At 53.7% G+C, this 27,995-nt stretch overlaps 1 protein-coding gene across 2 annotated transcripts; it reads left to right on the top strand.

Moving 5' to 3' along the window:
* The first annotated feature begins 6 nt into the window (after nucleotides 1-6).
* CA5A (carbonic anhydrase 5A) lies at nucleotides 7-27,993 on the top strand. Of its 2 annotated transcripts, XM_067018221.1 has the most exons (8): nucleotides 12-78; nucleotides 436-460; nucleotides 5,901-6,098; nucleotides 14,507-14,625; nucleotides 16,763-16,858; nucleotides 16,988-17,050; nucleotides 23,767-23,922; nucleotides 27,726-27,993. In XM_067018221.1, exons 5-8 carry the CDS (start codon nucleotides 16,814-16,816, stop codon nucleotides 27,942-27,944), a joined length of 483 nt encoding a protein of 160 aa, XP_066874322.1. In that variant the 5' UTR covers nucleotides 12-78; nucleotides 436-460; nucleotides 5,901-6,098; nucleotides 14,507-14,625; nucleotides 16,763-16,813; the 3' UTR covers nucleotides 27,945-27,993. The 2 variants fall into 2 exon arrangements, with proteins under 2 accessions (XP_066874324.1, XP_066874322.1); XM_067018223.1 differs by lacking the exon at nucleotides 436-460 and having other exon boundaries at nucleotides 7-78.
* Nucleotides 27,994-27,995: the final 2 nt, after the last annotated feature.

Below are 27,995 nucleotides of genomic sequence, written 5' to 3'. Positions count from 1 at the left end.
AATTCCCAGGGGGCCAACACTGACTGGCTGGCTCAAGTTCCCTGTGAACCACTTTCCCTCCAATTGGCCAAGCCTCAGGTACATGGCGGGGGGTGGGGGGTGGGTGGGGGCGGCCGGCTGGCTGGGGAGAGGGAGTGTCCCAGGGAAAACTCAGGTGCTGTTACCAAAGGAGAGGGACCAGGCGTGGGGCAGACATCACAGCATTTGCCCCAACACAAGTCTCCCTGGGCTCTTGGGAGACCCGGAGGAGCCGCCGAGCATGACCTGTGACGTTGACGCTGGCATCTGTCTAGCGGAGCGGAGGCTTTTTTCTCCCAGCAGCTGTTGAGTCACACTTTCCGTAAGAAGAGGCTGAGTGCGTCTCAGGGGAGGAGGAGGAACCGATTCCCTTGGCCTCCCAGGCAGCCCTGATTCATTGCTTTTCATTTGTCCCAGGACGCAGTGCAGTGAAGCCAGACAGGTGAGCAGCATCAGGACAGCACTGCTAGTTTGATGTCCATGTAAAGACAAAATTTCAGCTACAAAGCATCCCCTCAGGCTCTTCAGATCGGGAATCAGCAGATCTATAAAATCAGTAAAAGCGTGTGCTGAAAATCATGGTATAAAAAATCCAGTGGAGAAGCCAAAGAAATTACTGTGAATAACACATGTAGAAACTTCCGTGCGTTTTCAAGATTTTTGCCCAATGTGAGTTTTTCTTTCTTTCTTTCTTTCCTTCTTTCTTTCTTTTTCTTTCTTTTTTTTTAACTAGAATTTTTTATGAATAGCATTATGTATCTTTTAGGATCTTAAAGTACTTTGGAGAACATTTGGTTGCATTTAGGAGTGAATTTGAATTTCTATCATGTAAGAATAAAGCACTGGGAGTTCCCTGGTGGTCCAGTGGTTAAGACTCCACACTCGTACTGCAGGGGACGCGGGTTCAATTGATCCCTGGTGGGGGCGGGGGGGGGACTCAGCTCCCACATGCTGTGTGGTGCAACCAAAAAGAAAATAGAAAAAAAGAAGAAGAAAGCATTATTTGGAAAGAGTAATGCCAAGAAATTTGAAGGGTCTTATAGAAAGGTGGGTTCCAAACGTTTTTGATCACGCACTCATTTCAGCAAAAAGATTTTGAGCCTGCCCCTCCGATGCATGTGTATTTATGTATGAATTAGATCCGTGTATCAGATACTAATGTACTGTGTACTCTATGAAACATATGAAAAATAGAAATTATAAAAGGTGAGAGAGGAAATAAAAATAGAAATTCCAGTCTTTTCTTCCTGCCCTTTGACGGATGTGATTGGGAAGGCCTAGCAAGTCCAAAATCTGATGGGGTGGGTCAGCGAGCTGGAGACACAGGAGAGTGGTTCGGGGCCCAAAGGGAGAATGCCTGCTTCTCCAGGGGGAATCAGTCTTTGTTCTGTTAAAGCTTTCAACTGATTGGACGAGGACCACCCATTACGGCAGGTAATCTACTTTACTCAAAGCCCACTGATTTCCGTGTTAATCACATGCAAAAACAACCACCTATCCTGAAACATCCAGAATAACGTTTGACCCAGTATCTGGGCACCACGGCTCAGCCAAGTTGACACAAAATTCACCGTCACAAATCCACATGAGGAACTTGCAATCCCTGAAGAGAATTGCAGGTCATATGAAACTCACTAATTACTGAATGTTTTATGGGCAAAAGGAGAAAGTCAAAACTTAGAAGTTGTTGAGTTGGATAAAATGAGGCTCTTTGGCTCACAATATAAGGTGAGTGAGTGGGTGAGAGCAGGACTTAGCACAATCTCCTGGGCGAGCAGCGTTGCACGGATTGGCAGCGTCCGTGCATTTCTCCTTTGACCCACAGACATCAAACCTAGGAATGCCATTCAGAGATGTTCAGTGCAGTGTTATTTATAAGACAAAAAAAGTCCATCTGTAAGGGGAGTGATTTGATAAATTATGGTATATCTTTTAATGAAATACTGTGTTAAAGAAAAAAAGCTATAGGGCTTCCCTGGCGGCGCAGTGGTTGAGAGTCCGCCTGCGGATGCAGGGGACGCGGGTTTGCGCCCCGGCCCGGGAAGATCCCACATCCGGGAACCCGTGAGCCATGGCCGCTGCGCCTGCGCGTCCGGAGCCTGTGCTCCGCAACAGGAAAGGCCACAGCGGTGAGAGGCCCGCGTACTGCAAAAAAAAAAAAAAAAAAGCTATATACACTGATGGAGAAAATTATTATTCATGACCATATATATGTATATTTTCTACAAGAAACTACTATCGGCAGTTCACTCTAGGAAAGATAGACTTTTCACTTTTGAAGCCCTTGATGTGTTTTCCATAACACACATGTATACGGCTTTTATATGTTTTTTTAATGGCAGAGAGTTCAGCTCCTACTGTAACAGCAATTGAATTGATGTCTGAGCCAGCCGTGAGGATGTCTGGGACGACCTGGGTTGGTGGTACTTTCTAAGAGAAGCAGGGCCCTGCCGTTTGGCTGCAGGGAGCAGGGAGACCCCAGACCCACAGAGACAGCCAGTGAGGTGGTCTAACCTAAAGTAGGGAAGCTGAAGGCAGCAGGGCAGCCAGCCGACAGTGCTGAGGACACACCCCTAAGAGCCAAGGGGGTCCTCAGGGTGTCAGCTGATGGACTTGTGATGTCAGGACCTGTTCCTTCAGGGCTCAGCCAGCGCCTGCAACTTGGCGCTCGGCAGGGGGTAACGGAAGTGGTGGCATCTAAGCACTTTCTTTGCATCAGTTCATTACAACTGATAATGAACACGACAACATAACAGAGTATGGGCTAGTATTTCCCCAATTTACAGAGGAGACCGAGGCAAAAGTCAATGAATGAATGCATGAATGAAGCCACCCAAGGGCTGGTACATTTCTAAAATGACTCCACGGGAAGAAAAGCGTATATATTCCAGAGTTGTTTTTGTGGCTTGCAACCCAGGCAATCAAACTCACAGGCCCGTCAGAGAACTGGATGGAAGCTGCAGACCAAACTGTGCGTCCGATCAGCGGGATTCTCGGGCCCTCAAGAGCCCACAAGTAGGCTCAGTGTTCAGGACCCCTCTCCCGTGGGGTTTCCAGAGCTAAGAATCCAGGATTCCAGGATCAGTTATGCTATCCCTCCTCCCTTGATGCTTACACTTTCAACCTCCCCGCCCCCAAATTTACACACCTTTCCATCCGAAAACTGATGTCTCCATTTCACAGGTAGAAAGTCTCCGGGGGAATAAACTGCTGTATAGTCCAAAGCGGGTGTTTTGTTATGTGGCATCTGCAAATATTACAAGCTGTGTAGCTAAGGTGACCATCTAATGTATTGTCCAAATGTGGACATTCTGCGCACGAAGGGGACATACTCATATTTATGCTGAGGCAGGAGGCCCAGCCTAGGAGCATCCCGGGCCAACCAGGACACACTACTTTGGGGAGGGCGAACTCCTATCAGATGGCGTCTGTTTTGCGGAGAAGTGACGGGCTGCTTCCCAGGAGCCTTGTGCAGAAGGGCCGCTTGCCCCCCTGTACGTACACACAGTGTGGCTCCTCGCCTGGTCGCGAGTGCCCCGAGGCTGGGGGGCTGTGCAGCCCTGAGCCAGGGTCACGCCTAAGATCGGGGACTTTGCTCTGGTCTGTTTGCTCCTATCTGCTCCCTGGCCTGGCAGCAAGCTCTCCGCAAGCTCCCCTCCCTCCCTGGTACCCTCACTCCCCTGTTTACCGGGTCAAAGCACAGTGCCCGAGGGACTGGCCACGGCGACGGCCCTTGTCCCGGTGCACCCACCCCTAAGCCAGCCCCCGTGTCATCCAAGAAGCCGGGTTGAAATTTAACCATCAGGGCTTTGGATGAGTTTTTACAAACGAGGTGTGTCCACCCCACTCCTCGGTTGTCTGGATTGAAGTGAGGGCAGTTAGTGAGGAAAACCTCCCTCTGGTTTTGGGTCCCTGGGGAAGAGAAGGAAGATGCTGAGACTCGTGGGGTCAGACAGGAGTCATCCGAAACCCTCGGGCCTCTCCGTCCTGGTCCAGCAGGCGTGGGAGACCCTCCGCAGTCATCCACTGAGGCTGGAGCGAGGGTGCTCTCAGGGTCCCTGTGCACAGAGAAAGAGGAATGATGCTTGTAAGTAGAGCCTCCAGATGCAATTTGCTGTTTGTCTCGTTTTACGGTGTATTTCAAAATGGGAGACGGTCCGGAGCCAGACAGCTTGGCTTCAGATTTCCACCGTGTCCTTCCCATGGGAGACGTGGGCCAGTCCTTAACCTCAGATTCACGGGGCCATCAGGAAGGTGAGATGCTCGGAGCAAGGCAGGTAGCAAGGGCCCCCCCGCCCAAGACGAGCTGTTATTACAGCCCCCACGGAACAAGCCCCGCTGCCCGTCTTTGGGGCTCCAAACACCAGCAGAGAACGTCTCAGCAAGCATGGTAACTAGGTCGGCAGCCAGCTCCGTCCAGAGGCTGCCCTGTATCAGCCATGTCCCGGGGGGCGGTGTCCCTTGGTGCTCTGTGCCCTTGGACTCATCCCTCCCTCTCTCTGGGCCTCAGATTCTTCCTCTGGCAGATACAGGGGCTGCGTGGACAACTAAGTTCACCTCTGACACTTTCCAGGTTTCGGTGTTTGGAAGAGCCTAGGCTTCGGAGTCAGTCTCCGGGGGTGTGTGCACTGGTGACTTTTGTCCGAGGTGAGAGCTGGTGAGTTGCTTCACCTCCCCAAGCCTCAGTCTCGTCGTCTGTAAAATGGGGTGATGAAACGCCACACAGGGCCACCTGAAGATGAAGCGACGTGAGCACAAAGCCGCTGGCTCACACCGGGCTCTCGGCAAACACCCTGAGCTCTTCCCAGCTAATCCGCTGGTCCACACCTGGGGCTGATGCCAAAATTCCCGCCTTTCCGCTGTCCTAAGCCTCTCGTTTCATGCCCCCACCAGCGCTGTGTGATAAGTACCATTGTGATCCGCCTTTTACAGGTGATGAAACTGAGGCTCAGAGAGGTTAAGAAACTTGCCGAGGGGCACAGAGCCACAGAGTGGTGGGGCCAGGACTCCGGTCCACGTGGCCTGACGCTCTGCATGGTCACGGAGTATAAAGGAGGGGACAGGTGCTGAGAGACAGTTGTGAAGACGTCCACAGTTAAGTGAAGAAAACAGAGGTGAAGACCCACTGTGGACTGAGCAGTACTTTTGCTTTTTTTTGAAAACTCTGTGTATGTTTCTGTGGGCTTGGAGGAAAGCGCCAGAAGGCTGTGCTCTAAACCAGCCAGAGGCAGCTGCGTCTGGGAATCGGGGTGCGCGGGTCTTTCTACATGAGTGCAGACCCTCCTCTATGGTTTGAAACCTGCAAGGAGCCTGGGTGGGGCCTGAGGTTCTGCATTTCTAGCAAGCCCCCAGGGGGGCTGCTGGTCCGCGGACGCCACCTTGAGTGCTGGGTAACTGAAAGACCGGGCGTTGGGAGTGACAAGGCTTCTATTCCAGACCCTTCCCGGCAGGGTCTGCTGTGGACCCTGGGACTTTGGTTTCCTGCTCTCTGAGACCTGTAGCAGCCTCCCAGTCCACAGTCCTCCCACCGCCTGCCTCCCTGGGGCTGGGCTGGACCCCCAGGCATGGCTCCCCGTGACCATGCCGTGGCAATGACCACAGATCAGAACCAACTCTGCGCAGCGCAAGGCCGAGGCGAGCTGCGCTCCAGGCGGGAAGGAATCGGTTCCTGGGCGCGGTCCGCGGAGGAAGTGGCGTGAGGGCCCCACCCACCGGGGGCGGAGTTAAGAGGCCGAGGGTCTGGTGGCCCCGGGCTCCACGTTGGGCCGGCTTCCCCAGGGCTGGCTCCCCTGGGACTGCGTTTGCAGGTTTCTGCCGCCCCCTCTGAGGCTGCAGCGGCGCCCACGCACCATCAGGGTCTCCCCTTCCCTCTCTGCCCCCAGTGCATGCCCTGTGGAAGGGCCCGGCCTCGGTGCCAGGCGGGGCCCGGCAGTCCCCCATCAACATCCGCTGGAAGGACAGCGTCTACGACCCCCAGCTGAAGCCCCTCAGGGTCTCCTACGACTCGGCGGCCTGCCTCTACGTCTGGAACACCGGCTACGTCTTCCAGGTGGAATTCGACGACTCCACCGAGGGGTCAGGTGAGCCTGAGCTGGGGTCGGGGGGCCCTTTGCTCCCGTCACTCCGGAGAGTGGGTCACGGCGTCAGCAGAGAAGCGGCCGAGGCGTGGAGAACGGCCGAGGCTGGCGGTGGGGACGGGCGGTGGTGTTCCCCTGAAAGCTGGTGAGGCCGGCCAGCTACGTCACACGTCACTGGGGACAGAACGCTGAACGGTGAGGGCCTCCCGTGGGGTTACATTCCAGGGGCTGGAAGGCAGAAACAGTGAGCTAGTAACACGTACACTGCACTCAGAGGGGGAAAAGCAGAGTGGGGTAGAGGAGAGGGTCTCCGAGGTGACGAGGCCTGGAAGGAACGGAGGAAGGGTGGTGGCCGGGCGTCCGGAGCCTGGGATCCTCGCTGGTCCTCGCTCAGCGTGAGACGGTGCAGTGACCTGGCTGACGTCCAGCTGCTGCAGGAGAAGGAGGGGAGGGGAAAGTGGGGCACAGGGACCAGCAGGAGGCTGGCTGGGGGTGTTGCCAGCGGTGGAGGGCTGCAGGGCAGGTGGGCAGGGAGGCGGGTCCCAGCGTCCTGCCAAGGGCTGTACACGCACCATCTCGTTAAAGCCTCACTGCTGGGAACCCTCACCAGTGCTGGGTGGATGCTCCACAGGTCTGGGAAGTTTCCTTCCACTTCTATTTTACTTGTGGGCTGCCGGATTCCACCTGGTGTTTCTTCAGCTTTTTCTGTTCTGCCTCTGAGAGTCGGGAATTTGCAACGGGCGGAGGGCGCCTACGTGACCAGCCCCCACTGAGAACCTCGGGCACCGAGTCTCCTATGGGCAGCCCTGGTGGGCTGCACCCCACACGTATTGTCACAGTGTGTTGCTGGGTTTCAGGGCGTCCCCTGTGACGCCACCAGAGAGGACTCTGGAAACCTGGTCTCCTCCAGACACTACCTCTCCCTCTCTGCTGATGTTGCTTGCATCCTTTCACCGTGGTACGTCTTAGCCGTGCATGTGACTGTACGCTGAGTCCTGGGAGTTGTCCTAGGGAACCACAGAACCTGGGGACGCCAGACACAGCCCCCAAACCCAGGTCCTCTCCAGGAAAGCCCTCGGTCCACTTCCTCGCATATGCCCAGTTGTCTTGTTCACTAACCCATCGCCCCACTGAGGATGTAAACTCCACGAGGGTGAGATCACTCCTACTGGACACCGCGGGTGCTCGGTAAACAGGTGGATGAATGATGAACGTAAAGTTAAAGGTATAAACGAGTCGGGCAGAGGGACTGGACTGCAGCTGAGGCCCAGGCTGACCCGCCCCAACTCTGATGGACCAGTGGCTGCAGCATGGCATGGAGAGCCCTTTTTCCCTGTGCCAGGCCCTGTGAGGTGCTTCACGCACACCGTGGCTCAGAGTTCCCAGGGGTCTCTTTCCTCATCTCACAGGTGAGAAGGAGCCCATGCTTCCTGAGCACAGCCTACGTGCCTGGAATGGCTCTCACAGTATCCCTCAGGGTTGCTTCTCACGCAGGGCTTGCCAAAGGCAAGTGGACGGGAACCCCAACTCTGGCCACGCAAACCAAAGCATCCATCTTGGAAGGATAAGATTACCTCAAAGAAGAGAAGGGAAGGTTGGATGTTAACCAGATCTTTTTTTCTTTTTTTTTTTTTTAAGATTTATTATTTATTTATTTATTTTTGGCTGCGTCGGGTCTAAGTTGTGGCACACAGGATCGTTCGGCGCGTGGGCTTCTCTCTAGTTGTGGCGGGCGGGTTTTTATCTCTGTAGTTGTGGTGCGCAGGCTCCCGGGCGTTTGGGCTCTGTGGTTTGCAGCATGTGGGCTGTAGCTGAGGCTCGTGAGCTCAGTAGTTGTGGCGCGTGGGCTTAGTTGCCCCTCAACATGTGGGATCTTAGTTCCCTGACCAAGGATCGAACCCACGTCCCCTGCATTGTAAGGTGGACTCTTTACCACTGCGCCACCAGGGAAGCCCCTAACCACATCTTTAAAAGCACAGGGACCAGGCCAGCTCAGGGATCTGGGGAGCAGAGGTTTACGCATTTATTTACTTAGTGTGCCAACTTTTTCTCTGCCTTTGTTGGTCTGTTCCAAGCCCAAATTCCCAAGGAGCAACTAAAATTGTCCTTTCAGGTTTAATATGGTTTGTATTAATTTTTTTTTAATTTTACGCAGCAACTTTAAAAGATTGAATAAAGAATAATAGTTCCTGAACTTTTAATTGGTTGGCTAATAGTTGTGTGAAAATACTAGTCATTTTGAGAAAAACAGATTTGGATGTAGATGAGTTTCTATCGAATCTATACTCTTCCTATATAATTTTCACGTGTAGTCATGGGTCTTACGGACATTTGTTACCAAATGCAAGCTCGTGTGCCCGACGGACAGTGAGGCCAAACAGCACCCAAATGTCGGAGTTTGGAGCAGAGAAAGGTTTACTGCAGGGCCAGGCAAGGACACAGGTGGCGCCGGCCCCTCAAAAAACCCCAAACTCCCTGGAGAGTTTCAGCACAGCTGGTTTAAAGGTCAGGTAAGGGAGGGGCGTCCCAGGGGGTGTGATGAGCTTGTGCACCATCTTCTGATTGGTTGACGGCTCTGGGAGGTCCCGGGCTATGTGCTCAGGATCACCAATTAGTTAATTTCTTCCCCCTTTAGCGGTGCTTTTTAGCAGCTGAAAAACTCAGGAAATATGCATGAGATACTATTATCTGGTACTTCAGAGAGGAGGTATAGCAGAGGATCTAGGGGACGGGTCTGTCCCGGGAAGGCCCCATAGGGTCCTTCTCGGTTGCAATATCTCTATAACAAGGTCGTTTTCCTTTAAGTCAAACAATGTGAAAAACTTCGAAGGTTACTTTGGACTTTTGCATGTGTATGGTTAAGATACGTTTGACAAACTCATTCAGAGTCCCAGGGGAAGAGGACTGGTGGCTGAGCCTGGAGTCACCCCGCCCCGCGTCGGCGGAACACCCAGCGCCCTGACCGAGAGCCTCACCAAGGTCACATGCGGTCCAGGGGAAATCGTGGCGCTGTTTCTAGAACGGGGAAGGTATGCTGGACAGACAGACATGCAAACACTCCCTTTCAAAAGAGCCCCGGTTGGATGAACAACAGCACGGCACAGACAGATGCCTCTGTGGAGGATATGAGCATATCCTCATTCTTCTCTCTCTTTTTTTTTAAAGGTTTATTTTATTATTTATTTATTTATTTAATTTATTTTCGGCTGCGTCGGGTCTTAGTTGTGGCATGCGGGATCTTTCGTTGCGGCGCGTGGGCTCCTCTCTAGTGGTGACGTGTGGGTTTTCTCTTCTCCAGGTGAGGTGCGCAGGCTCCAGGGCACGTGGGCTCCGTAGTTTGCGGCACACAGGCTCTCCAGTTGAGGCGAGTGGGCTTGGTTGCCCCAAGGCGTGTGGGCTCTTAGTTCCCTGATCAGGGATTGAACCCACGTCCCCTGCATTGGAAGGCAGAAGTCCCCATCCTCATTCTATGTAAGGAGGAACGGAGGCTGCAGGTGGGACGGGGGGAGTGATGGTGGCGGGGGTGGGGGGCAGGGGGTGTCCGTTTCAGGCCCAACTCCTGCTGATTCTAAAGCCCACGTCGTGTCACTGTGTCAACCGAGTACTGACACGTTCAGGCACAGCTGGGTCAGAATCTTCCGTCTTGCGGCTCAGCCTCCTTCTGGGGGGGATCTGTTCCAGGCGGGGTCTTCCTCCCAAATGGGGCGACAAGGGCGGGCTGCAGCGCGGGCCCGCTTCCCCGTGGGGCTGCGCTAAGGGCAGCGCCTCTGTCCCCGCGATCGCCGCATCGGCCCCAGGCTGATGGTCGTGGGCCAGCTTCGGTCACTCGTGCGGGGTGAGGCCATCACGGTGACTGTGAGGCTGAGCCCGCCTGCAGCAGGAGAGGACCGAGAGGGGAGGACCCTAGGGGGGCGGTCCCCAGAAGAGAGGCCCGCTCTGCGTGCTCTCCTGGGAGCTCCCACCTGGCGGTTGAACCTGAGCTGACCCCGGCATCCCCCCATGCCCGTCGTTTTCAAATTCAAGGCCTTTGCGCCCTGTTGCAGCCAGGCCTCTGTGTTGACAGGTCCTGACCCCCGCTTTTTCGCTCCTGCAGCACGTTCTCAATCGGGTTCCAAGGGCCCCTCCCCGCCCTGCCACAGACCCGCCGAATTCTCTGGGTGTCTCTCCCTGGCCATATAAATTATTTGGAAAATCCCCCTGGGGTTCACATCCACACAGGCCCATCTGGTTTTACTTTTCTTGTCATTTTCCCCAAAGCCCAGTCTCCTCTTTCCTTCTCTCCTGCTCCGTTTCACATGCTCCACCCACCCACGCCCATCTGCAGCCTCTAGCCACCTCTGTTCAGATTCTCTGTCTTCTTTGTTCACCTCCAATGGAACTTGGAAGGTGCCGGGAGCAAAGGAAATGGAAAATGCTGCTGAAAGACGGGAAGAACTAAGAAAAAATTTTGCAGTAAGAAAATGAGAATCGTGAGACACTCCCATAATGTTTTTTTAAAAAATTCATTGACAGGGCTTCCCTGGTGGCGCAGTGGTTGAGAGTCCGCCTGCCGATGCAGGGGACGCGGGTTCGTGCCCCGGTCCGGGAAGATCCCACGTGCCGCGGGGCGTCTGGGCCCGTGAGCCGTGGCCGCTGAGCCTGCGCGTCCGGAGCCTGTGCTCCGCAACGGGAGAGGCCACAGCAGTGAGAGGCCCGCGTACCACGAAAAAAAAAAAAAAAAAGATTCGTTGACAGAAACGGAAAGCCTCGGCGGCAGGAAGGGAAGTGAGTGGAGAAGGTGCACGGTGCAGAAGTAACTTTGCACAGTATGTGATCACTTTGGTCAGGTCACACCAACAGGCGAGCGCAGGAATGCTGAGGAAACCAGATCCGGGGGCCGAGGACATTGGGGTTCCAGCGGGTGAGGGATAGGAGAGCTCAGAGATCAAGGCCGGTCAGCAACAACGACGATGAGAAACACAGGCGAAGGCAGCGGCTCTTTGCAAGGAATGTGAGACTGAAGGCCAGGGAGGGAAGGGCTGGCAGAGGGGAGGCAGCAAGAAGGAACGTAGCGCCGGCTCCAAACAGACCCCGCGGTCACACCCCGCAAGCCCGTCACAGGCGAGGCCCCCTCGTCCCAGCACCCGAGCGATGCTTTTCCTAAGGAGTGACAATGCCGTTTCCACCCGACGGGCAGTGCAGGTGCAAAAGTGGGGTGGAAGGTCAAGGAGCAAAGGCCACGGATAGGTCCTGCCGCTCCTTGTGGAGACGCCTGTGTTCCCTGAACCAGGTCCCAGGTTACCACTAGCGGGGATGTCGTTACTGCTGCCAGGTGTTTTTGAGTGCCCGTTACACGACAGATCCATGTGCAAATCAGGTACACTTCTGAAGGCATTTCATTCTCACAGTAACTCCAAGAGGTGGGTTAATATGCCCATACCTGAGAAGAGGACCTCCGTGTCCATCGTTCACATCAGGGCCGTTTCCAAATCCCACTCCCTCCCCGCCATCCACAGAAAAGAAAAGAAGCTGCGAGTCCATGTCTTGCTGGCGCTGTAGTGCCTGAGGCCCAGGAGCTCAAATGCCCCCCTGTTGCCCCTCCCACCCACTTAGCCGCACAGACTGAGTGAGCCGCCGTCCCTGCTAGGCCCTCCTCCTCTGGGGGCAGCTCGTGTTCCTCCTGAAGGGCTCGGGGGGGGGGGGTGAAGACGGCATGGTGGTCAGGGCCCAGCTCTGCAGCAGAAAGAGCTTATCAGCCAGGTAGTATAAGCTCGTTCCCTAACCTCTCTGACCCTCAGTCTCCTCCTCTGTCCACTGAGGTCGGACACCCACCCCGAGGGAGGATTAGAAGAGGCCCGAGGGAAGCACTTAACCTCTGAGTCAGGAGAAGTGAGCGTTTCACCCGTGATAGCTTAGCTTCACCTGCTGGGGCTCCTCCCAAATAAGACCAGAACAAGGCACAGCTGTGCCCCTCTCGGGCCTCCCACGGGAGGGAACACAGCGCCGTCCAGGCCCGGCCCGGCTTCCTCTGACTACGGAGGACGCTGTGGTCGGTGACCCCATCCATCGGCCGAAGGAGGAAAAATGGAAACTCCAAGTCTGGAGCTGTGAGCAGCCTTCCCGAAGGGTCACTCGCTCTCAAGGACCCAAGTGGGCACAGAGGTCACGGGCCTGCTAAGGCTCCTTCTAACACCAAAGTGGATTTTCAGCCGTTTGTAAAGGGGGGCCAGTAATGGCCTTTCATCCTCTAAATGACAACGAATAAGGATGCCCAGCGCCACCGGGGCAGGGCCCTGAGCCTGAGCTTCACGGAATCGGCAGCGGGCGTACCCAGCAGGGCCCGGCGAGCGGCCTTTGCTGCTGGAGTGAACGCGTGACTGCAGGTCGGTATGAGTTTGAAGTTCACAGACTTCACGTCCGTCCGTCAGGGAATCTTCACCCAAGAAAACGGACTCCAGCACGAAAGCCAAAAGGGAGACGCCGGAAGAGTTTGGGGGTCCCTGCTGGAAAGGCGGGCTGGAGGTGGGGCCGGGAGGTGGGTCGTGAACGTGGCAGCAGAACTGCTCTGCCATCTCCCGGGACCCTGCAGCGTCCTACGCTGGGCCCAGGTCCCAGGGGACCCTTCCCCCGCGGGTCAGGCGGGGGGCCTGCCCTGGGCGTGAGCTGGTGCCTCCCAGACAATGCAGGGGGGCGCCAGGGGGGCGTGCATTCCGGGAGGGAGTCCTGTGCTGTCAGCAAGGTGTCTGTGGCCGCTCGGTCCACACTTGTCTCCTGGGACAGTTATTTTTCACCGCAAATTCGTTCATTGGCATTCTGATTCCTAAAACCGCATATCTTCCGTCTTTATTCCTTGTATATCCGCTGTTTCTTCTCTCAGGTTCTGGGCGTGGGTATCTTGGGGGGGATGAGATACTTCTGTGTATGTTTTTAAAGTGAGATATAATTTGTGGGTGTTCAGGAGAGTAAAGCCATAGAGCCTCATGACGAGATACCCGTAACGACGTTCTAGACCAACGCTTTCGAGTGAAGACAGACAGCGAGGAGCTTCATGACTTGATCGAGGGCAGGATAACGGACTGAATCTGTTTTTCCAGTTTACAGTTCAGTGCTTTCTGCTACCAGTACCTTCAATGGCAAAAACAAAGCAGAAGCACCCCTGCCAGTCGTATCTGATGCTTTCAGCAGCATCCATCACGGCACTAAACGTCATCCCTGCTTTTGCCGCATGGAGGAGCTGAGGCAAGGCCCAGCCCTCCCCCGACCCCAGGAACTCACGCCTTCGCCGTGCCAGTGTCCTCCAGACCTGTCCGAGGATCCCAGTGTCACACGGCGCTCGCCTCAAATAACAAGCGGATGTCCAACCGTTACCATTACGTTTGTAGCACTCGGTGGTGGAAATCTGTTAGCAAAGTGCAGCTGAAGAGCGGAAGACCGGCTAAACCCTGTGCATCAGGGCCCCCCGGGAGCTCATCCAAATGCAGGCTCCCAGCCGTGGCCCTGGACCTCTTGGGACAGCGCCCATGATCCCACAGTTTGGAGCAGATGCCGCCATGAGAGATGCTCAGGGACGATGAGCCTGTGTGCGTCACGCTGGCAGCTCTTGGGGATGCCTTGCCAGGAATTCAGGGCGACTTAGAAAGTGGTCATATAGGGAGGCTAGACCGAGCAGGGGCTGCCTGGAGATCAGCCCTGGTGGAAAACGCTACACCTTATTTTTTAAAAAAATATTTGTATATTTTTAAAATTTGGTTGCACCAGGTCTTTTCTGCAGCAGGTGGCCTCCTTAGTTGCAGCACACGGGCTCCTTAGTTGTGGCATGTGAACTCTTAGTTGCGGCATGCATGTGGGATCTAGTTCCCTGACCAGGGATTGAACCCGGGCCCCCTGCGTTGGGAGCGCCAAGTCTTAACCACTGTGCCACCAGGGAAGTCCCCAAAATGTAGTACCTTATATCTCAGAATTTGTTTATTTAAACATCTTGCTCATTACCTATTAGCTTATGAAATTATTTGGTGATAGAATTTTATCTGCTCTTCTTTCATTCGAAAGACATCTCTTTTTTCTTTTTTTTTTTTTTTTTTTAATTAAAGGAAAGTCTGGAAGTCTTATAGGACTGGCATGGCACGCATCTCTGAAATGGTTTTTCTTTGCCTTCTTGCTGCCTGCAGTTGGCTGAGGTCCCTACTGCCACCAGGTGGCAGCACTGGCACCTGCATCACTCAGATGTTTCCTGTGAGCTGCTGGGGGCCGCGGGGACCAGGTGATGGGGTCAGGTGACAGGGCAGACAAGGTCCCACGTTTCAGTTTGCGGTTTCAGCAGAACATCAGTCTCTTGAGGGCAAAATCGAGTAACCCCAATGTAGTCAATGTCACAGCACCCCCACAGTCTAGCAACTCGACTAACACACCATTTCCACTGCTTCATCTTCCAGGAATTAGCGGTGGCCCCTTGGAAAACCACTACAGACTAAAGCAGTTCCACTTCCACTGGGGAGCGGTGAACGAGTGGGGCTCAGAGCACACGGTGGACAATCACGTGTACCCGGCAGAGGTTCGTAGCAGCCAGTGGGTGGGGACTCCCCGTGTGCCAGGGTCGATGCCGGCTGATCAAGCATCCTGGTTGCTCAGGATGGATTTCCTGGGACACTTAGGGCTCAAACCAGAACCGTTGGCCACCCCGCGCGTTCAGCCTCACGGCTATGCTAAGGGGAGGGTACCGTTAGCACCTTCAGTGAACGGGAGACGAGACAGGTTCTGAGTGGTATTGTAACTTGCCGAAGTCAGACAGCTGGGATTTAGGAGCAGAGGCTGTGCTCTTAGCTCTGGCTCAGGCACACGCTTGCTGCTGGTCGATGAGAGGCGAGAAGCTTCCTGTCCTTCGAGGCATTCAAGATCTTATACTGAGAATGGAACAATAGAAATTTGCAATAGAAATTATCTTCTTAACACAAAGTGATATTTGCCACATTGCAAAATGGGAGTCAATAAAGAAAAGGAGCAGAGATAAAGGTCAGGAATCAGATGTTGGTGGTTATGGAGTAGTAAGCAGTGCCTTACTGGTGTCCCCCAATATTTTACTATGAAACGTTTCCAACTTCCCAAAAGAATGAAAGAACTGTATGGTGAGAACCCGCGAGGTTACCACCCAGGTCCTGTGATTGACATGTGCCAGAGTCACTCTGTTGCTTCTCTGTCCACCCACCAGCCACCTGGACTTGAGAGGTATTTCAAGTTCCGGACTGTTCTTGTCAGCATTGTTACAGAAGTAATACTGTGGTTAAAATAGACCGAGAGTCCAGTCAAACCAGAAAGTGAAAATCACTGCGATCGCACAGCCAGAGGTGGCCTCTGGGGACAGTTGATAATTAGGGAGGTCCATTGGTTGTTATAATTACACACATTTTTACAAATATGACAAAAATGAAGGAGCAGCAGCTTGCAACACACTCACTTTCAGTAAACCTCATTCCTCTTAGTAACTGTGCACCTGTACCTCGGTTTCTAGTGGGCAGCTCTTTCAGTAGAGGAGTCTGTTGCAGTTCGCTCGTTTAGGAGCGGGAGTACAGCTTGGGACCCACCAGGGGCTGTCCGTGAGCCAGGTGGGCGGGGGGCTGCCGGGCCGTCCCGGCTGTGCATCCGGCCCGTGTTGGAGCGGGCCTTTTCCTGTGGGGTTTGGGAGGCCAGGCCAGCCCCACAGGTGGGGCCTGTGGGCAGGACCGCAGGCCCAGCGGTCCCTATTTCTGGAAGAGCACGCGTGACAGTGGGTGGAGGGTTGAGGTGAGCTATGGGAGGGCAGGGGGGAGGCCACGCCACGCTCACGGGCCCTGGTGTGCGTGTCCAGGAACACCGGGACTTGTTGGCAGCGAGCTGCCCCCTGGAGCCACGTGGACCCTGCACCCCTGGCAGCGCCGCCCGGGCCCTGGAGTCCAGCAGCCGCGTGGGGGAGGGCCTTGCTGACCACGAGAGGCTGGAGGACTTTCTGGGCCAAGTCCTTGTGGACTCAGGGCCTGGGTCACGGTTCAGAAAGGCCTCCGGCACCACGTACGCTGGCGCAGGAAATGCGGACCGACACCCAGGCCCCTTCCTGGTTCTGAGCCAAACGCAGCATGGGCCCACGCGCCCTCACACAGAACCCAGGGGTCCTGGTTCTCCCTGTTACTCACCAGGGCCCAGGGTAGCCCGTTCCCCCAGCCTGTTTCCCCGCTGATTTAACTCCTTGTCACCCGGTCAGTAGGGATGCTGACTTGGGACTTAGGAAGACCAACGGAGGGTGTGTGAAGGAAGGACATAGGTGGAGTTCAGAGGAGGGTGACAGATGTAGAAAAGTGCCATTTGGGGGGCATACTTACGTTCAAAATGATCCGTCGTCTATCTGAAACTCAGATTTAACTGAGAGTCCCATACCTGATCTGGCAACCCTCATTCAAGGCTATCTGAGGAGTAGCAAACAATCCAGCCCCCCACTTCCGTTTGACAAAGTTAAAGCAGGCCTCCCTCTCTCCCCCCGGAAATGCCGAGGCCCTGCTTGCTGGGGTTTGAGCGAGCTTTGGCCGGGGGGACCGGCCTGCAGCCGTGGATCCATTACAAGCATAACTCGGGCACGTGTCAGCCAGCCAGAGGGAGGAGCGGCGGGTTAGCCTCTCTCGGCTGCGCGGTGATGGAGGGAATTCTCTTCTTCTGGGTTCCAGCTGCACCTAGTTCACTGGAACGCGGTGAAATACCCAAACTACACGGAAGCCATGATGGGAGAGGACGGCTTGGCGGTGGTAGGCGTGTTTTTAAAGGTAAGCTTGCCGGGGTGCAGCTCTCCTAGTCAGGTCTGCTCTCTAAACGAGGTCGGCTTAGAGTGACGTGTGCTTGTCGCCCTGTCCCCTGCCCTGTCACGTGACCGCTCGGCGAGCCGCGCTGCGCAGCTGGGGGCCCGCCACGAGGCGCTGCAGAAGCTGGTGGCCGTCTTGCCGGACATAAAGCACAAGGTAAGCTGCGTACTTTGAAATCAACAGAATTGGAAAAGCGACATTGCTTAATGACTCCTTTGCCAAAAAAATAACCAAAAAAAGGAACCAGGTGGGTGGAAAGAGCGTTGCAGAGAGGGTCTGAGTCCAGTTCTGGACCTGCGAGTCACTGGGTCTGACTCCAGCTGTGTCTCGAGTTCGCTCACCGCCTTCGAGGTGTGCCTGCTGTTCTCGGGCCCCCTCCCTCCTCAGCGTAATGGGATTTCCCAACTCTCAGCCGTTCAGGCGGCATCTTGAAGGTATTTGCCTGTCTACCCACCTGGGGTACTATTAGTTACTTAGTACTTTGTATGAAAGTGATCCACTTTTAAAAAATCTGTAGCCTTGTCCCAGGCAACAGCATTCATTAGCGATAATGTTTGTTTTAAAACCAATTGAAATGTGGGCTTCCCTGGTGGCGCAGTGGTTAAGAATCCACCTGCCGATGCAGGGGACACGGGTTCGAGCCCTGGTCCGGGAAGGTCCCACATGTCTCAGGGCAACTAAGCCCGTGGGCCACAGCTACTGAGCCTGCGCTCTAGAGCCCACGAGCCACAGCTACTGAGCCCACGAGCCACAAGTACTGAAGCCCGCACGCCTAGAGCCCGTGTTCCGCAACAAGGGAAGCCACCGCGGTGAGAAGCCCGCTCACCGCAACGAAGAGTAGCCCCCGCGCAGCAACTAGAGAAGAGCCCCCGCGCGGCAACGAAGAACCAACGCAGCCAAAAATAAATAAATAAATATTTTGAAAATAATTTTTTTTAAAAAACAATTGAAATAAATTCTCAACTGTCGACATTTAAGCGTGTCCACCTGCAAGCCACCTGGCATCCTTAGGCCCAGCCCCCTCCTGGGAGAACAGGGAGGCGGGGCAAGGGGTCCTGCCGACGCACCCATCCTGCCCAGCTCCCCTGCACACATGGCTGCACTCAGCCTGGCTCCAAAAGACAGCGAGGCCGGCAAGGTAGCTTTTCTGCAGTGTCAGCTGAGAGAGGGCTTTGATGGAGAAATGGAAATTCCTGAAAACTGCAGTTTATTTGTTCAGCACCAAACAAAAGAATTCCGAGGGAAGGAGTCACCCGTGGTCCTTGGACGTGGCGATGGGTGGGTCTCCGACCTGTCTTAACAATGGCGAGAGCGGCTCCAGATGGGAGATGGGGGCCAGCCCTTCCTCGGCAGCTTCACAGGGGCTGTTTGATCTGGGTGGCGCCCGCCCCTTGATGTTGACCTCCTGGGACCAGATCAGACCACCACCGCCCCCCGTTGCCCTGTCTGCCAGCGCAGGAACTCAGCAAGGTCTAGGTGCTGGGAGCGCCCATCTCCTCCCTGGTCCGCAGCCCGAGTAAACCTGGACGTTTCCCCGGTGGCATCCACCCCCTCAGGGCTTGGTGGGAAAGAAAGAGCTGCTGTGAGGTGCTCTGTGCTTAAGGGGTCTGTTTGCTTACCCGAAGGCTCTGGGCAAACTGCAGGAGAAACGGTGTTGGCAGGGGGTGGAGGAAGCCGCTGGGTCCAGTTCTGGCCCCCATGCTCTTCCCTGGGCCTCAGTTTCCTCACCTGAAAAATAAGAGTTGGAATCTTAAGAGCGAGAGGCCCCGCCTCGGAGGGCAGGGGTCTGTGTCTCGTGGGTCAGGGGAGTGATCGGCTCAAGTCATTTGTCACAGTCTGTGCTCCTTCCTGGGTTCCCCCAACGTCTGGGTTGATTTTTAAAATTTTCAGCCTCAGGAGGCACCTCTGCGGTGTCCAGCTCTGTGGGATGGGACAGACATCCCTTAGCATCTGGGTTTGCCGCCATCGAATCACGTGGCTTTCGGAAGTTCTTATCTTCCTTTCTTTATCATGAAACAGACATAAAGGCTGGTTCTGAAAATCCAAGGTAAGAGCCTCAGAGGATGTCTAGCGCATCAGTGCCTATGGGGCCGGGGGCTGGGGGCAGGAGGGGGGTTTATCTGTCGCCACACGACCCGCAGGCACTTTCTGCATCTTGTCCCGTGTGCATATGTGACCTGTGTCCTTCCAGAACTGACTAGAGCACGTGGTGGGACATTACTCAGCCATAAAAAGGAATTAAGCTCTGACACCTGCCACAACAGAGATGGCTTTTGAAGACATCATTCTGAGCGAAAGAAGCCAGATGCAAAATTCTCCGTATTATATGATTCCATTTCTAGGAAACGTCCAGGATGGGCGGGTCGGTGGGGCCTGTGGCAGGGTGAGGGCAGGTGGGCAGGTTAGGGGGAATGACAGCTGAAGAGTGTTTACTGGGGCTGTCTTCTTCTGGAGTTCCGTTCTGAGGTAACGAACATGTTCTAGAATCGACTGCTGAGGGTTCGCATGTCCGTCTGTGAATATACGAGCAGCCATAGAATCGTGCACTGTAGGTGGGTGGGGGCTACACTTTGGGAATCGTCTTTCAGTCGTGCCGTTTTAAGCCGTCAACGAGACATTGGTTCCAAGGTGGAGCCCGGCACAGGGTGCTTGGCGACGATCTGTCAGAGGCAGTCAATTTACCCCCTTGCAGCTGCCAGAAGCTTAAACACCACCTCCCCATGGCTGAGCGCTGAGTCAGCAACCGGGGACAAGCCGTCAGTGGCTCCTTGCTCTTGCCTTTGAGGGCCGGAGGGGAGGGACACCCAGCAGCAGGGAGCCTCCTTCTCGGGGACCGAGAGCAGGTACCTCGTGCTGACTGTTCTCCCAGCTTGCCCAGCGTGCGGCTGGGCCCCTGGTTCAGGCTCCGCTCCGGCTGGGCACTGGTTGGTGTCGGCTGCCCCCAGGGCTGCCCCCTCAAGCCTTTCACCTCACTCACTTCACGGGGGGGGGCGGGTGAAGGCCCCGTCCTGGGCCTGTCAACCCGAGGGACCCCGAGGAGCCTTTCCCCTCTGAGCAAAAGCTGCCCAGGAGCTTTGCTTCCAGCAAGGCAGAGACCAGCCAAGAGGCCCTGCTTTCTCTCCGCAGCATCCAGAGAGGATGCAAAAGCAGCCCCTGCCTCTGCTGGTGGGTTTCTTCAGGGGTCCCCAGCCCTGAGCAGAAGCAGGGTGTCCCCATCTCCCTCCTCCCATCTCTCTCTTTTTTAAAAAATAAATTTTTTCATGTATTATTTATTTTTTGGCTGCGTTGGGTCTTTGTCGCTGTGCCTGGGTTTTCTCCAGTTGCGGCGAGCGGGGACTACTCTTCACTCCGGCGCGCGGGCTTCTCATTGCGGTGGCTTCTTTTGTTGTGAGGCACGGGCTCTAGGTGTGTGGGCCTCAGTAGTTGTGGCACATGGGCTCAGTAGTTGTGGCGCACGGGCTCTACAGCATGGGCTCAGTCATTGTGGTGCACAGGCTTAGTTGCTCTGTGGCATGTGGGATCTTCCCGGACCAGGGCTCAAACCCATGTCCCCTGCACTGGCAGGTGGATTCTCAACCACTGTGCCACCAGGGAACACCCCGCATCTTTTTTTTTTTTTTTTTTTTTTTTTTTTGAGGTACGTGGGCCTGTCACTGTTGTGGCCTCTCCCATTGCGGAGCACAGGCTCCAGACGCACAGGCTCAGCGGCCACGGCTCACGGGCCCAACCGCTCTGTGGCATGTGGGATCTTCCCGGACTGGGGCACGAACCTGTGTCCCCTGAATCGGCAGGCGGACTCTCAACCACTGCGCCACCAGGGAAGTCCCTGCATCTCTTTTATTTTATTTTATTTTATTTTATTTTATTTTATTTATTTTATTTTTTTGGTGGTACACAGGCCTCTCACTGTTGTGGCCTCTCCCTTTGCGGAGCGCAGGCTCGGGACACACAGGCTCAGCGGCCATGGCTCACGGGCCCAGCCGCTCTGCGGCATGTGGGATCTTCCCGGACCGGGGCACGAACCCGTGTCCCCTGCATCGGCAGGCGGACTCTCAACCACTGCGCCACCAGGGAAGCCCCCTGCATCTCTTTTAATCACTTCTGCATCTCATACTCATTCCAGCCCTGCGGCCTCTCTGCTGATCCCCCAGCCCATCAGGCCAGACCCTGCCTCAGGGCCTTTGCACTGGCCATTGCTTCGGAGAAATCTCCTCCGCTTCACCTCCTCCGTGGCTTTGTTCAGACGTCACCTTCTCAGGGAGGCCTTCAGGGCCACCCCTCCTAAAACACCAGCCTATGCTCCCCGCATCTCTTACTTCACTGCGCTACCTTATTTTCCCATCTCATTTATCACTGTGTAAACTACGAGATATTTTACTGATTTGTTCTGTGTGCCGTCTGCTCTTCTCCAGTAGAAGTGAGTTCCACGAAAGCGGGTAGTTTGTCTCTCCCGTGTCCGCAGCACCTGAGATAGACTCGGGTTGACTGTGGGTGCTCAAGAATAGCTCTGAGTGAGTGAGTGACGGTGCGGGCCCATCAGTGTCATTAGGAACTGAGAGGCAGTTTTCTCCCTATGCTTTCCTAGAGCATGGAAACCAAGCCAACGTGGATTCTGAACATGGGGCTCCCAAGCGGGACACGTGCTGATGGAGCAGCCTGGAGAGCTGGGCTGACCCAGTGCATCAACCCCACCCCTCGCCCATGAGAAGGGAAATTCTGGCACAAGTCAGGGAATTCGGCCAGCGCAGGGCGTCCCCCTGCGCGTTTGTAATTGCTGTGGCTCTCACGCTGGGGAGGTCTGCCAAAGAGCGGATCAGCTGACTTAAAAGTGTAACGTTCTCTGGTGCCGCCACTATGGAAAACAGTCTGGTGGTCCCTCAGAACATTAAACATAGAATTACCATGGGATCCAGCCTTTCTGCTTCTGCGTATATCCCCCAAATCATTAAAAGCAGGGTCTCGAAGAGATGTTCGTACGCCCACGTTCATAGCAGCTTTATCCACAACAGCCAAGAGGTGGAAGCCACCCAAGTGTCCGTCGATGGATGATGGATAAACCAAATGTGGTCCATCCACACAGTGGAATATTACTTAGTCTTAAAAAGGGGGGAAATTCTGACATAGGCTACAACATGGGTGGACCTTGAGGATATTGTGCTGAGTGAGATAAGCCAGTCACAAAAGGGCAAATCCTGTATTATTCCATTTATGCGAGGTCCCTAGAGGAGTTAGATTCATACAGACAGAAAGTAGAAGGGTGGGAGAAATGCAAATCAAAACTACAATGAGGTATCATCTCACACCGGTCAGATTGGCCGTCATCAAAAACTCTAGAAACAATAAATGCTGGAGAGGGTGTGGAGAAAAGGGAACCCTCTTGCACTGCTGGTGGGAATGTAAACTGATACAGCCACTATGGAGAACAGTATGGAGGTTCCTTAAAACACTACAAATAGAACTACCATACGACCCAGCAATCCCACTACGGGGCATATATCCTGAGAAAACCATAATTCAAAAAAAGTCATGGGGCTTCCCTGGTGGCGCAGTGGTTGAGAATCTGCCTGCCGATGCAGGAGACACGGGTTCGTGCCCTGGTCCGGGAAGATCCCACATGCCGCGGAGCAACTAAGTCCGTGAGCCATGGCCGCTGGGCCTGCGCGTCCGGAGCCTGTGCTCCGCAACGGGAGAGGCCACAACAGTGAGAGGCCCGCATACCGCAAAAAAAAAAAAAAAAAAAAAAAAAAGTCATGTACCACAATGTTCATTGCAGCTCTATTTACAATAGCCAGGACATGGAAGCAACCTAAGTGTCCATCAAAGATGAATGAATAAAGAAGCTGTGGCACATATATACAATGGAATATTATGCAGCCATAAAAAGAAACAAAATTGAGTTATTTGTAGTGAGGTGGATGGACCTGGAGTCTGTCATACAGAGTGAAGTAAGTCAGAAGGAGAAAAACAAATACCGTATGCTAACGCATATATATGGACTCTAAGGGAAAAAAAAATGTCATGAAGAGATTAGTGGTAGGATGGGAATAAAACACAGACTTACTAGAGCATGGACTTGAGGATATGGGGAGGGGGAAGGGTAAGCTGTGACGAAGTGACAGAGTGGCATGTACACATATACACTACCAAACGTAAAATAGCTAGCTAGTGGGAAGCTGCCGCATAGCACAGGGAGATCACCTCTGTGCTTTGTGACCACCTAGAGGGGTGGGATAGGGAGGGTGGGAGAGAGGGTGATGCAAGAGGGAAGAGATATGGGAACATATGTATATGTATAACTGATTCACTTTGTTGTAAAGGAAAAACTAACACACTATTGTAAAACAGTTATACTCCAATAAAGATGTTTAAATAAAAAAAAAAAAAAAAGAAAGTAGAAGGGTGGGTGCTGGGGGCCGGGAGGAGGAGATGGGAAGCTGGTGTTTAATGGGGACAGAGTCTCAGTCTGGGAAGCCGAGAACGTTCTGGAGACGGACGTGGCGACGGTTTTTCAACAGTGTGAAGGCACTTAACACCACTGAGCTAACTGTACATTTAAAAATGGCTAAAATGGTAAATTTTACGCTGCGTTTGTTATTTGATGTCAGCTTGTAAAAGTGTGATGTTTTCACAGCCAAGGTATACACAAACGAGTAGCCTTAAAAGAAAAGCTACGAGCCTGCGGTGGGCATCCCTGCTCAGCGTGGAAGGGCCACGTTCTCTTGTTACGGTTTCCAAATGTGACAGCCGCGACCACAGCCTTTATCTCGGAGACATGCTCCCCTCCAGGCCACATCGCTGAGATAAAGCCGAGAGCGGTGCCTCCCTCCCCGGCCTCCTCCACCCACCTGAGAGCCTGCGGTCTCCTCCCCCAGGACGCGCGGGCGGCCCTGGGCCCCTTCCAGCCCTCCTGCCTGCTGCCTGCCTGCCGGGACTACTGGACGTATCCGGGCTCCCTGACCACGCCTCCGCTCTCTGAGTCGGTCACCTGGATCATCCACAAGAAGCCCACTGAGGTGGCCCAGGACCAGGTGAGCGGCGCCTGTATCCAACACGCAGAACCGCACGGGAGTCCCTCTGGCTTGGTGGTTTCACTAAGACAGTGTGAGCAAAGCATCCTAGAGTTTCGTGCTTTGGTGCATTTTAGATGTCCCTGCTCAAGAAGAATCTTCCAGTTGAAACGGGAGCTCTTGGCGAGTGAACAGAAGTTCCCCATATCACAGGTCTTCTTCTGACCTTGAGATATTGGTGGTGAGAGGGAGACAGAGAGAAACAGGGAGACAGAGACAGAGAGAATCAGAGAGACAGAGATAGAAAGAGACAGACAGACACAGAGAGGGAGGGAAGGTGGGGTGAGGGGAGGGAACTGAGCGGGGACAGTTATATTCAGCACCTTCTAATCTTAGTGGTCAGCCTCAGGCATGGAGAGTCTCCCTGATGAAAAATGCTTGGATGAGGCCAGTTCTTGCTCTTTGGTCTTCGTTGGGGTAAAGCGACTTTAAAGAACAGAAGTGACGCTATAATTGGGACGTGGGTCCTTGACCATATTGGGACCTCCGTGGGTGTTTTAGATGAATAAGTTAACTAAGAAAGGGATGTCATAGATGAATGCTGAAGAGCATGAAAGAAGTGGGGTCCCTGAGGGAGAAGGGAAGCTTTTAGAGTCTGTTCTGCTTCTTTGGCTGATAGAACAATAGGAAATCAAGACCGCAGAGGGTTTTCTCTCATGCTGTGCTGAGAAGTTATGGAACTATAAGTGCCCAGAGAAAATTCCAGAAGGATTGTATTAGTCAGCTATTGCTACAAAATGCTGGGGAACAAACCACCCCAAAACTCAATGACTAATAATAAGCATTTATTTTCCTGCTCAAGGGTCTCTGGGAGCTGGGAGAATCTGTTTTAGGCCATGGTTAGCGGTTGGGTTGGGTCCAGTGTCTCTCATGCTTCTTGGACCAGTGGACAACCAGGGCTGGATCTCATGGCACATGACAGAAATGCAAAAGACAAGCCAAACCACACATGCACATTTACGGCATCTGCTCGCATCACGCCCGCTCGCATCCTGTTGGCCAAAGTTATGATGGCCAGGCCAACGCCAGTGCGGCAGGGAGGATGTGAGTGCCTATTTGCTGAGCAATGCCCTAAGCTGTCACACAGATGTGCACCTCAAAGTTAACCCTGGTTGTCCCATGGTCACAGGTCTGCAGTGGTTCTTATTTTCTTTCTCGTCCTTATTTAAATATTCTATTTTTTCTAAAATAAGTAGATATGATATATTTTTAAAAAGTTAAAGTATCTTTTTCTCTGGAAATCTCCAGAATCTGGAGAAAGTCTGTCTAGGGCACAGTTTAGGGATGACAGATATGCAGCAAGCATGCTCCACTCTCCCATCCTCTGCCCAGGAGAGACATTTCTAATCGATCACAACAGCATTCATCACCTCGCCTTCAGCTCTGTGTTTTCTGAGGGCTCTTGATGAGTCCTTGGAAGTCCTTCCAGCCTTTCAATTCTGTGAAACAGGCTCTAATTTTATTTTATTTTATTTTTTAAAATAAATTTCTCTGTTTTATTTATTTATTTTGGGCTGCATTTGGGTCCTTGTTGCTGCGCACGGGCTTTCTCTAGTTGCGGCGAGCAGGGGCTACTCTTCGTTGCAGTGCGAGGGCTTCTCATTGTGGTGGCTTCTCCTGTTGCGGAGCATGGGCTCTGGGCGCGTGGGCCTCAGTAGTTGCGGCACGCAGGCTCAGTAGTTGTGGCGCACGGGCCTAGCTGCTCCGCGGCATGTGGGATCCTCCCAGACCACGGCTCAAACCTGTGTCCCCTGCATTGGCAGGTGGATCTCCAACCACTCTGCCACCAGGGAAGTCCCAAGCCTCTAATTTTAAAGTCATGGGATGGGGCTTCCCTGGTGGCATGGTGGTTAAGAATCAGCCTGCCAATGCAGGGGACACAGGTTAGAGCCCTGGTCTGAGATGATCCCACATGCTGCAGAACAGCTAGGCCCGTGCGCCACAGCTCCTGAGCCTGCACTCTAGAGCCTGCGAGCCACAACTACTGAAGCCACAACTACTGCGCCTAGAGCCTGTGCTCCACAACAAGAGAAGCCACCACAATGAGAAGCCCATGCACCTCAACTAGAGAAAGCCCATGCGCAGCAACGAAGACCCAATGCAGCTGAAAATAAATAAATAAATTTTAAAAATAAAATAAAGACATGGGATAACACTATTTGTTTTGAAAGGCTGAAGGTGGAATGTGGGTGCACATCACCCACCCTTCCCCCAAACCAGAACTGTTACAGACATGGTTGAAAATGGCCCTTGCTGGGGCTTCCCTGGTAGTGTAGTGGTTAAGAATCCGTCTGCCAATGCAGGGGACATGAGTTCCAGCCCTGGTCCGGGAAGATCCCACATGCCCTGGAGCAACTACTGAGCCTGCGCTCTAGAGCCCATGAGCCACGACTACTGAGCCCGTGTGCCACAACTACTGAAACCCACTCGCTTAGAGCCCATGCTCCGCCACAAGAGAAGCCACTGCCGTGAGAAGCCCACACACTGCAAGGAAGAGTAGCCCCCACTTAACCACAACTAGAGAAAGCCCGCGTGCAACAGCGAAGACCCGATGCAGCCAAAAATAAAAATAATTAATTTTTAAAAAGACTTGAAGAAACACATTAATTTAATTTAAAAAAAAGAAAAGAAAATGGCTCTTGTCACCAAGACCCTTCTGTCACTGAACAGACACATAATAAACACTCATTAGATGTCAGATGTTGTAGCAGGAGAGGGTGGGCGAGCAGGAGGGATGGAGGGGTGTCACAGAGCAGTGACCACAGTCTCTGTGCACTGCTATCCGGCAGGAAAATAGAAACGTAAGTCAATAGTTTTAAGGCAGAGTGGTGGGTGAGTAGTACACAAAAATCCAGAGCAGAGCCCCCAACCCTCCCAGGGGGCTGGGCAGGTAGTGTGTGCACCCCCTGGACGGCAGGGACAGGCCTGCCTGCCAAGCAGGCTTTTCCGAGAGTCCGCAAGTGGTGAAAACAGGTACACACGAATGGGCACACCATGCTTGAGTGCCTGGAAGAGCATGTGCACCACACCCTTCACAGCTCCAGGGGGCTCCCCCTCAGCCACGCAGACCTGACTTGCTCCATAGGTGGTCACTATGCAGATATAAACCCAGTTCTGTGTTTCATTAAGCATGAGAGCTGTTCTCACAGAGCACATAGTATATTCCGAGAACAGATGTGATGATACATAAAAAATGGTCTCTTAGTTCCTGGAGTGCAAATTGAATCAAATGTTACAGTAGCATTTATAGTATATAAACTAGTTCTCTATTGCTGTGTAACAGATAGCTCCAAAATTTAGTGGCTTAATAACACAGTAATCATGTATTATCCCTCAGGGTTGCTGTGGGTCAGAATTCAGGTGGTTCTGGCTGAGGGTCTATCTCTTGTGGAGTTGCAGTCAGACGTCAGCTGCAGTTGTCTGAAAGCTGGCGCTGGAGGATTCATCCCCAGTGTGGCTGGCACGTTGTGCTGGCTGTTGGCTGGGAGCCTCAGTTGCTCTCCACGTGGGCCCCTCCAGAGGGCTGCTTGTGCGTCGTTGCAGCATGGCGGCTGCCTTCCCCAGAGCAGGTGGTCCAGGAGGCCAAGGAGGAAGCTGCCATGCCTTTCCTGACCCAGAGTGGGGTCACCTCCGCCATGTTGCATCGGTCGTACAGGGCCATCCCTGACTCAGGGATGGAAGGGGACCACACCCAGCACAAGGGACGTGGGAGCTGGTTCACGCCCTAGCTGCACCCAGATCACTCCGCTTGCTCTCCGTTCCAGCTGGCCGCGTTTCGCTCGCTCATGTTTTCTGCACTTGGTGAAGAGGAGAAGACGATGGTGAACAACTACCGCCCACTTCAGCCCCTGATGAAGCGGCAGGTCCGTTCATCCTTCCAGCCACTGAAGACGGTGCAGGATCCTAAATTCACTACATCCAAGCCAACGGATAGAACTGACTTTAACAAGAGAAAGTATTGTTTCCCAGGCTTCATGTTCTGATCGTATGTAACCTCTGAAGTTAAAAATAGAGAAAGAGGTCACGATTTTAGT

Source organism: Kogia breviceps, chromosome 18, assembly GCF_026419965.1.
Source record: "Kogia breviceps isolate mKogBre1 chromosome 18, mKogBre1 haplotype 1, whole genome shotgun sequence".
Classification (NCBI taxonomy): Eukaryota; Metazoa; Chordata; class Mammalia; order Artiodactyla; family Physeteridae; genus Kogia; species Kogia breviceps.
Note: the sequence above shows the minus strand (reverse complement) of the source record. Positions and strands in the feature narration are given on the sequence as shown.

What these genes read in the sequence shown, in the direction of transcription:
- CA5A (XM_067018223.1), top strand. Translation starts at nt 16,814, where the DNA reads ATGATGGGAGAGGACGGCTTGGCGGTGGTAGGCGTGTTTTTAAAG. An exon ending in TGGTAGGCGTGTTTTTAAAG is followed by an intron (nt 16,859 to 16,987) that starts GTAAGCTTGCCG and finishes CGCGCTGCGCAG; the next exon opens with CTGGGGGCCCGCCACGAGGC. An exon ending in TGCCGGACATAAAGCACAAG is followed by an intron (nt 17,051 to 23,766) that starts GTAAGCTGCGTA and finishes CTCCTCCCCCAG; the next exon opens with GACGCGCGGGCGGCCCTGGG.